General features: G+C 32.8%; 1 protein-coding gene across 1 annotated transcript; it reads right to left on the bottom strand.

The window, feature by feature from the left end:
• Nucleotides 1–7115: 7115 nt before the first annotated feature.
• Nucleotides 7116–8570, bottom strand: LOC140797147 (NAC domain-containing protein 83-like). Its single transcript, XM_073150417.1, has 3 exons — nt 8218–8570; nt 7852–8126; nt 7116–7514 (listed from the first exon to the last, which is right to left on the bottom strand). The coding sequence occupies exons 1-3, from the start codon at nt 8396–8398 to the stop codon at nt 7341–7343; spliced, it is 630 nt and encodes a 209-aa protein (XP_073006518.1). The 5' UTR covers nt 8399–8570; the 3' UTR covers nt 7116–7340.
• Nucleotides 8571–10817: the final 2247 nt, after the last annotated feature.

Below are 10817 nucleotides of genomic sequence, written 5' to 3'. Positions count from 1 at the left end.
AGCAGCCGACTGCTGGCAAACCAAGAGGCTAGCCCGGTCGGCCCGACCCACCCGATGATCATCTCTAGCTAGAGGTTTGGAACCATGTCAGACTTCCTTCGGTGGTGGAAGGAGGGGTGGCATCAGCTCTTGGGCCTAGATTGGATCACAACTAGATGGGTTCATTATACCGTGATCTCTTCTAGCTCTCACGTTGATATCTCTTCAAGTTTTGAATCTCTGTCCTTCCCTGTAAGAATGCGCAGCATTTCGTGCAATCTAATGTCTTTGGTCCTCTTTGCTCTCTTCTCGAGAGGGTGGCATTGAAGGAATCGGGCTTATTCACATGCCAATATCTATCCCTTATCCAAAACAATGTTATTGTTATTTTCATAATGGAAATGTTTTAATACCTTTCAGAGAATTGGGCATGCTTAAGATGTTAAAATTGATAGGAAAAGGTGGCAATATTGATATCTTTCGTTCATGTTTGTAGGCAGTACAAGAGGACTTGAATGGTTTGAACAAAGATGGAGGAGGAACGGAAGCAAAACTCGGTTCTTTTAGGGAGAAAAGAAAAGAGAAAGAAAGAGAAAGAGAAAGATTTGGCTTGCAAATATATTCTAGGGATATAAACTTTTTTGGGGTTTTGACCTCTTCTAAGCCACTTTTGACCATGGATATTCGAGAAATAAGTTACACATTTAGCGATAATATGAATTCCTTTGTTACTCTCTCAACTTTCAAATACATATTATACTTTTGCTTGATAATTTGCAATGTGAAAATAATTCTAATGTTAAATGTGAGCGCGATCACAAGCCTTTTTCAATTGTCCTATGGCTATCTATTGGCCTGCTTATGGAAGTCTCGATATAACCATTCTCGTCTTTGAGCTGTAAGTGCTACTATATATATAGGGTGTTAGAATATAAAAGTCACCGTTATCTAACCATTTGAGAAGTCTTAAAAGGGTCTTATTTCTATGAATCATTTAATTACAGTAAGTTCTTTTAATTTTCTGATTTAATGTAAGTTTATACCTATTTCTTGCGACTAATATTACTTTGCTTTCTGCTAATAGTCATTTTCTTTTCTATTGCAGGTTGCCTGTAAATGTTGCTGGTCCTAAATCTTGGATTACCCAAGAGGTTAGAAACCATTAATTCATTTTATCATGCTCCCAGATCTTCTTCTAGTGAATTTCAACTGGCTTTATTGATGCATTGTGACTGGATATTATATTCTCCATTCATACTTGGACAGGGAATTTATTTCTGAACGAATCCTCAATCCTGCTCAAGTTGGTATTCAAAGGATTTTATTCATTCGCTCGTCGAAAGACGGACGATAAATAAATTAAATTTTGTTTAAGATGTATGTATTCATGATAATATGATGATTGATGGCTATAGTCTCTTTTGTTCTTGAATTAATAAATTTATTTGATAAATATATCATTCTGTAATGAAACGAGATGTCAAGAATCTTCTTCTAACATCATTAGAATTTTATTTATGCAAAAAAATTGTTATTTCCTTCAATTATATACTTTCAAATATCCCTTTCTTTGCTGGGCAATCACACATCTTCTAACTATCATTTTTAGTGATCAAATTGACTATGGATCTGATATTATTTTTCATTCAGCACCCTATAATACAGATTTTCTACGATTTAAACCACATAAATTTGTTATTTTTAACTAAATCCGAAACCCTAATCGTCAAAAAAATTTCTCCTAACCGTTAAGGTTTGGTATTAGCATCAAAGGTCTCGTTCACTTATAGAATAAAATCAATACTAGTATAGCTATTATAACTTTTATACTAAATTATTAAAATATTATTTATAATAGATGCACGACGAGAAGAGAGAAAAAGGAATATGAAATAAAGAGAGACCGATTAAAATGATAGTTGATTAAAATAATATTTTTTCAAAAGTAAAATAGTAATTTATAAACATAAAAATATTATGCTGGTTGTTTTATGGTGGTGCTCTATGCCTTCAATATTTTCGGTCTAGAAAATCTTATTTTGTCAGTTGTTTTATGAAATGTTTGGACGTGTGATTTGTTCTTAGTAATTGAGATTATACTAATATTTGATAGACTTTTTGGTTTATCTTGTTTTGTTAGTAGTTGAGATTATGTTCTATTGGTGAACCGATTGATGGTCCATTTGCTCCTAACGGTTTTCTTGTTTCTAATTTTATGGTATATCTTAGTAGAAGATCGCCACTAATTAAGTTTCAAAGAAACTGAGGAGGATGTAGCTTGATTTGTCAAAATATATATATATATATATATATATATATATAAATATTATACGAAAGGTGAGAAGAGAGAGAATTAAGTATTACTACGCTTTTATTATACTATAAAACTATCACCATTTTTTACATACATCCTCTAAACTCTTTTTTTAACGCATAGACCCCTTAACAATCAAAAATATCTCAAATACCCTTCTCGTTTTATCCATACATTACCACGTATAAGCCACTTATATAACATATTTATCTTTATGTTCTATGGGAAAGAAGGGAGAGAAAATTTAGCTTACTAAAGTATTATTATCTTTTTATGAAAAATAGTGTTAATTTGTAAAATTCACAGGAGAGTTGCAATTTATTTATTACAAGAAACACCCTGAGGCCTACGGTAATTCCATTCAGAGGTCAGCTTTATGTAATAGATGCATGTCGTCCATTATTCTCCTTTTGTTCTTCTCCACAGGCTTCTTCATCGGATTGGTGGCGAGTTTGAACTTTCGAAGAAGCATCGCTTCGCTTCGCTTCGATCTGGAAGCTTCTTTTTTTAAATTATTATCCGCAGCCGAAAGGTGATGAATGATGAGCATAGCCAGAGTCAGAAATCCAACTCCGCACTCCTGTCGGTTGGGGGGTGTAAAATGTAAAAATAACTTTTAATTTTTGAAATTTCTAAATTTTTTTAATGTTGAGATTCTTGGATTTCTTCGCATTAATTTTCACTGTGGTTGTTTTTGCATATCAGACCCTACCTTTTGTTCTTAGTAAGAAAAACTCCTCTGCTTCACGTGCTCGTAAAAATGACTCTATTTAAGGTAGAATTGCAAAATAGCACCTGAAAAGGTCTACGTGCACTTATTTGTATATTAGATGCACAACCTTTTATAATGGACTGCATATAAATTTAAAAAATATTTTAGTGTGTATATATATATATATACTCTGAAGTGATATGCAAAAGAATCTCATTATGTTAATATTTAATAATCCACTAGTTTGGTCATTTAGTAGTATTTTCTTCAATTTCTTTAGTGATTCTAGCATTTGCCCCGTTAATTTTTTTTTAAATATGAATACTTAAGTTTGAAATATATGAGGTAAGTTAAATTTGAACAAAATTACTTAAGAGATAAAATGTAATTTGCTCAAAATATTAAAGGGTTTTTGTCATGTATACCCTTAACAAATATTTTATTTGCTTGATATTTACATATATATATATATATATACCCATCAACAAAATATATTATTTACATCAAGTTAAGTCTCAATGATTTTTAAAGCAACTTAAAAACTAGAATAAATATATTTTAACTATATATATATATATGTAAATATTAATTTTAAATGAGTGTACAAGAAATAAGAAATCTACGAAGAGTAATTAATTATGAGGAAAAAAAAAACATAATTTCAAACAAAAATAATTTGGAAATGAGAAGTGCTAAATAAATCTTACTTTGATTCCAAAGCCACCCGACACAACCCATTTATAGGCCATCTAGCTCATGTGAAAGGGAATCCAGATGGAACATAGAACTTCTATAACTGGATTAGATTCTCCGTTTGCTGGATTGCGTTTATCGTACCCCAAAAAATGGATCTTAACTCTTAGTAGCAGTCAAAATAGAGAGAGAGAGAGAGATTGCAATTAATAATAAATAAATAAAAGACAATATATATCTTGTGGTTGGCGTGGGAGAACTTCCCAAGGTTCATTGGTTGGATAATAAATTGATTCCAAATCCACACCGCCAAGAAAGAGTTTTGTCGGCCGGATCTTTTTCCCACTTACATTTCTTCAACATTTCATGGTTCGCACGCTAACGTTGCTCTTCTCCCTATTTATCTCGCCATCTACTTTTTACGTTTTGCTCCTCGTGATTTTTTTATCCAATTTGCAATTCACACCCTTATTTTTTTTAAAGGAATTATATTTTGGGTAACAAAATATATTCAACGTATGGATGTTTTTATCGTATTTTTATCATCCGAAATTCAATCGGTAATATTTTAGATGCATCGAAAGACTTATTTAATTATTTATAAATTTATATCTAATGAGTTTTTTCATATTTAAATTAGTTAAATATAATTTACAAAAATAACAGTTTTAATCTGAATATAACCATATGGACGTAGAGTGATACAAATAACTAATTATGGTAGAAATATAGCCTATAGTGTAACCTAGGCAAAATCTTTTCCTACCTCTCTTCTTACTTTTGCCGCCGTTTTTTGTAACCGTGGTGATTAATACAATATTTTATGTTTCTCCAGAAAAAAAAAAAGTGATACAAATAAAATTATAAAGAGTGAAATAGATAAGTATAGACATGCAAGATGACCCTTCCAACCATCAAACTCTACATATATATATATATAATCCACTAAACATCATACTTTCAAGAGAAAATTTATATTCACAACCTCCTCCATAAGTTGAGTTCTTGCAACGATCTACTGTTGGGTTACAGTAGTTGACCTTGGATCTTATATTTAGACTTTTGGGAAGTTCAATCTTCTATATATCTCTCTGAAAGGAGTGTCAAAATGCAAGTATTGAAAGAGAGGATGTGTTCAAAAGTTTTTTGAAGTATGAAATGTAGTAAGTTGTCCCATTTATCAAATTAACTTGTCAGGTGGCATTATAGAAACTTTCTCTATTGGCATATAAATAAGTATTTATCCACTATGGCTTCATTTATTTAATACTTGAGCTTATGAGTTGGTTTAAATCATTAATTTAATACTTGCCAGCCATGTGGATACTTTGCAACTTTGCTGTCTGTTGTTACAAATATATATAACTAACATTATGTTCATTAGTGCCGTCCATAATTAAAATAATATGATCCCCACGAAGAACCAAAGTGCATTGACATTATAATAATCCACTCTAATTAATGCTGGATTTCTTTCAGGTGTTAACTTTTAAGAAATTTATTAATTGCTTTATTATCATTGTCACTTACTATGCTAGCATTTCTTGGTTGACCGCTTGTATTTTACTTTAAATATCTTAAAAATATCTGAAATTAAATTTAACCCAGCAACAGGCGAAGAAAGAGATTAATTTATATTAGTTTCAAAATTACTCCTCTCTAGGTTTTATCACCTTAACAAACTTATGTATATTATAATTATTCTGTATATATAGTTGATTTAGTCTATTTATAAATAACTCTCTATTATAATAATTACTCGAGTGTTTTATAGTACGAGTTAAAAGAAAAATGTAGGAATTGAATGATAAATACCCGAATAATAAAGCATTATTAATAATAAAAACAACAAAAAAATATTATTATATGTGTGAATTAATAAATGCATAATATTTTTTTTTTATATTTAGGATGCCTCTGCTAAAGTATTGCAACTTTATAAGTTTGTAACCAGGTACTCAGTCTCCACGTACTTCTACCCTTCTCTGGAACTCTTGGGATCTTTTTAACTTATGCCTACCCCTTGTCTTCTATTAGCAACCTGCCAGATTCCTATTGATGGCCCTTCCATGGAGCAGTAGCATCATTAACAGTATAATAAATTGGCTAATTCAGTATATGAATTTGGTATTATAACCAACTCTAGAATATGCAATATTTATCAACAACAGCTCCCTACTTGTAAAGGTTTTAGGTTTGAGAGTTATGACCGGGTTCAATTCTCTAATAGATATTGAGGATGATATTTACTGAATTTTCTACTAAAGCGCATATGTGCATAGTTTAGATCTACTGTGGCCGTTTCATAAGATGGCTAACTCTCTTGTCCATTTTCTGATCAGCTTACGAGCTCGTGATTTATATATAAAAAAAAGAACTTTTAAATCAAGCTAGCTATTGGAGTCATGCTCAAATAATTAGAGGGGCTTATATTATATGAGTGTTTTTAAGTTTGAATTCGAAAAATACTGGTTCAACTAGAGTACTACCAAATGTCACGCTTCAAAAAAAGAAGAAAAAAAGAGTTTTATGTCAAGCTAGGTCTATGTGTGATAGATATATCTGTTCATATCGACACGATCAGATGTTTGACTGTTGAACGACGGATAATTCATATCAATAAGATCAGTCGTTCGACTACTAGACAGCGAATAATTCTAACTAGGGCAAACTCCTCTCAAGTAGATGGCTAAGAAACAACATGACAACTATTGCATGAGTTACCTCTTGGCTTAAATTATACACAAGTAATGTACTAACTTTGACTAAGCATGAACCCTAATTTTAAACAACAACCACATCTCAATCAGGAGGGCCTATTCCTGATGTGATGACTTGCAATCTTCTGCTAAAGAAAAGATCCTTGGAGATATCCCAGGCCAAGATGTGTATCCATCAAGGGACCCAGATGGCCTTCACCAGTTCCCTTCACTTGTAACACATTCTTTTTATGGCCATCAATGAAAGAAAGCTATTAGCATCTCTATCACAGTCCACAAGGATTTCTTCACTCTTCACAGCATTGGATCCTCACTTTGAAAGTAACCTCCTAATTGTAGTCAGAATAAACCCTCTTCTTTTGGTCATATTTGCAAACAGATTCCTTCTCTTTTTTTAGTATATTAGTGAGAAATATCACTTCCCTTCTCTTAATTTAAAAGCATAAGCTATTAGGTCAAAATATTTATCTAATATAATATAAAAAGTAGCATTTTTGGATGTCATAGATTCACATCTCATCACCCACTTTTTTATTATTATAACATATTATTAAGTTTTACATAATTGATCGGGTTATATAGTTCAGGGGTTAAGCTGTTATTATCGCATAATTTTTTTTTTATATTCTAAATGGGTATCTAACATAGAAATACAAAAAATAGTCTAAAATGTGGGTGGCAATATGCAAAAATCAAGGGAAAAAAATAGAACATTCCTCCTTAATTGCAAAAAAAAAAAACTTACAAGAGATGAGAAAAAGGCTACAAAGTCATCTGGATTCAAAGTTTGGGTTTTCCGAGGAGGAAAAATGACTCGGAATTCAACTAATTAAGTTTGATAGAAACAATGAAGCAGGAACTCTCTCTCTCTCTCTCTCTTACTTCGTCTTCTTCTTCTTCTTCTTCTTCTTCTTCTTCTTCTTCATGGAGCAGAGGTGACGCTTATACTGCTGCTTGCTTCCTCTCCACTGCCATCACAAAGCTCAGTGACACAGCTCGATTCCGAAGCAGATGGCGAAGAAGGATGCATCTCGGCAGCCGTCCTCTTCTTAAAAATGCGGCACAGCACCCAACCATTGGTCGAAAACATAGAACTCTGCAGACAAAACCAACATTTAAGGTTTAAGGGGTCTTTTTCGCATAATTGCCATTGTTCTTACTCTGTATGTCGAACTGATCAACATACACTTTTTATAAATTAATAATTATTATTCAATCCGTTTCATGGTAAGAAGACAAAAACACTCATTTTTTTTTCTTCTATTTTTTCCTATTTTCATCTTATGACTTAAGAAGGAAAACTCTTTTTGAAGCTATTTAAAATATTTCAGCGACATTGGAAAAGTTTTAGCGACAATTTTGTGAAAAGAACCCTAATCTTTTTGTTCCATCTCTTCTCCAAATATGGAACAGAGCGTTGCGACCCAACTCACATTGATCAAGTTGCTTGTCTCAGTGCCAATGAGGCGATACTCGTGCATGACCCAATTGGTTCTAATCCCTCTCGCCGCCGCCTTCCTCCCTTGATGGAAGACAAGAACTCTCTTCATCCCAACCACACGGTTGCCGCAATTGGAAGCCACAATTACCTCTTTCTCCTTCCCCGTCGCCTTCCAGTACCCTGACCTCGTAGCTCTATTCCTTCTTCCCCCACTTGGGTACTTCGCCTCCGAGAGGTGGAAGAAGTACCTCTCTTCCTCGCACCCACCTAAGATTGAAAGATTGCATAAAAGAGACAACTTTTAGTCTCAATCTTAACCAATATGTGCTTGCTTGTTGGAGAGTAGAGAGAGACCCACCTGGTAAATCCCAAGGGTTGTACTTGGAGAGATTGATCTCAGGGATGATGGAAGAAGGCAATGGGCATGAGTGGACCTTTCTTTTAAGGTATTGCACAACTAGCTCTTCATCAGTTGGGTGGAATCGGAACCCAGGGGGAAGCCTTAGCACGCCATTCTTTCCAAAGCTTGGCTTCTCCATAGCCCAAGATTGGAGTTTGTGTCCAATGGCGTTGGTTTAGAAGAACCCAAGTTCCAGTTTGCAGATAGAAGAAGTGAGGAGAGAGAGAGAGAGGGTAGGTATGGATATGAGAAAAGTCGAGGGGCTTTATAGTAAAAGGTTGCGGGCAGAAGGGGGTGACCTCTGTGGCGTGAAGTAGACTCAAACCTCTTTGACGCATTTAATCAAACGGTGGTGATTGGTGAATGGTGATGGGAGTTCAGATTTCATTATTATTTTGATGGAGATATTATATTTTACCCTAATGGTTAAGGCATGAATTTATTTCATTTCTATCGCTTTAACGTTGTATCACAACTAAAATTATCATCCCATAGGTTGAATTTAAATATATTTATTGGAGACAGTGTCGTAGAGAATTAAGTAAGTTTTTATAATATATTTAAAATAATATCAATCAGATGACAAATATGTGATAAAATATATATATCTATGTAGTATATTTCTAATCTAAAATCGAATCAATATTATTTTAAATATATTACAAATTTCTATATAATTTGGTCGTTAATGAGAATCTTCAAATACTACATTTAGGTCGGTTAAATGTATTAAAAAGATAATTTTTGCACATTAGTCTAAACTAAAGGGAAAATTGATATAAATAAAGGGGCGAAGTGAATTTAGACCTAACTAAAGGGGGTAAAATGTAATTTCTCCTATTTTTTATGTTATAGTAGAGGACAATAAATGACTAAGTGAGGGGGTATCATGTAAGAGATTTTATAAGTGGCGGTGCGAGGGCAAATTATTGATGATTTTTGTCACGGCACCAACTCGGAAGTTCAAGTCCAATTTTGCTATGAGGTCCTTGTCATACAGAGTATTTCGCAAAATATCTTCTAAAGAGTAAAACGAATGGAAGCGGAGCGAGTTGTCTCAAATAGTCCCGAATATAATTGATATTTACTAACGTAAACAACGGAGCAGCTATTTGTCTTCGAGGGTAGGACTGTCATTTGGCAACCGGGGGGGGGGGGGGCGGGGCGGCGACTCTGAGAGATTTTATCATATTACACCCTGTTTTATATTCACTATTAATTATTAGAATCTTTTCGGTTCTTTAACGAAAAATCTCTAAAAAAAACCCTATATTTCCCTCTAATTTTCCATTTCACTCGAATTGAAAAAAAAAAAATTTCTCGAAATAAATAATGTCAATTAATTCAAAGTAATGCGAAAGGAAAAGGAAGTAGGAAACTTATGCGGCGGCGTTAGAGTAGGTGAGTTGCCTTTTGAGTTCTTTACTGTGTTTTAATAATATTTTGTGGTCAAAAGGATTTGCGTGTGGGAATAGAGGAAGGTTTTGTAGTTCATAGTTTATGGGACTAAATATTTTATGAGAGACGTTCAAAAGTTTCAATTATTGTGTTTTTGAATTCGGTTTCTTGTTCCAGTTTGGCTTTTCCTTTGTTTCTTCCCATGGAGTTTTTCCAACAAATTGATTTAAAGAGATTTTTTTTTTACATAATTGCAATTGGTTTTTTTAAAATATAATAATTACCACTAGTCAAGGTTGGAATTGAACTTAAATTAGGATGAAAAGAATTATTTTGCTCTTATATAAATTGGTGAAAATAGTTTGAAAGCTATATAATGTCAATTGATATTATAGTACAAGGAAAAGAAATCTTTATGTAGTTGTATATATTTTATATATAATTCTTTTATCTAAGAAAAATAAAATGGATGATAGTTTAATCATTTAATATATTTGTTAACTTTAACGATTACCATTTAGTAATATTCTATGAATATTTAATTATAAGAAGAATCATAATAATAATAATAATAATAATAATTCAGGAAGAAACATAAGATTTTAGTTAACAATTATAATATATATATATATTAGAAAAATAAATTCTAGGGGCAATTATGAATTATGGGCCCAATTGGCCCAAAATAGGCCCAAGCCCGTTCAATCGTATCAATTGCAATAATTCGCCACGAATCTAAAAGACTTTAAACGTGTTTGAGTTTAGTATAATTAGATTTAAATTATAAATTAGTAGTTAAATGGATCGGATCGTATCAAGTCATTTATGATCCGCTAACTCATCTATATAACTCATTTGTGACCCAAATAATCTATATAAACCTGAATAAACTCATGCAACTCATTTGAATCTAACTCATTTAATCCACTTTCTAAATAGACTAAGCAAGTGACCAAAGGCCTTTGGGCGGTTCCACGTGTCCTACTCATTTAATAAATTGATGGCGTTTCGTATTTAATATTTCAACTCGTTTAACAACAATATTACATATTACATATACTTAAGGCCCTACCTAGAGTCGAACGGTTTTACCCGGTCTTCGGATCCGAACCCGAAACCCGAACATGAGATATGTTCGATCCGCTTTCCCTCCTTTCTGA

Source organism: Typha latifolia, chromosome 11 (assembly GCF_019914945.1).
Source record: "Typha latifolia isolate L0001 chromosome 11, TyphaL0001v2, whole genome shotgun sequence".
Classification (NCBI taxonomy): domain Eukaryota; kingdom Viridiplantae; phylum Streptophyta; class Magnoliopsida; order Poales; family Typhaceae; genus Typha; species Typha latifolia.
The sequence above is the reverse complement of the archived record's forward strand: the minus strand, read 5'-3'. Positions and strand labels throughout refer to the sequence as shown.

Coding starts and splice junctions, on each gene's coding strand:
- LOC140797147 (XM_073150417.1), bottom strand. CDS start 8,398: ATGGAGAAGCCAAGCTTTGGAAAGAATGGCGTGCTAAGGCTTCCCCCT. Junction 8,127..8,217: donor CAACCCTTGGGATTTACCAG/GTGGGTCTCTCT, acceptor TTTCAATCTTAG/GTGGGTGCGAGGAAGAGAGG. Junction 7,515..7,851: donor AGACAAGCAACTTGATCAAT/GTGAGTTGGGTC, acceptor TTTTGTCTGCAG/AGTTCTATGTTTTCGACCAA.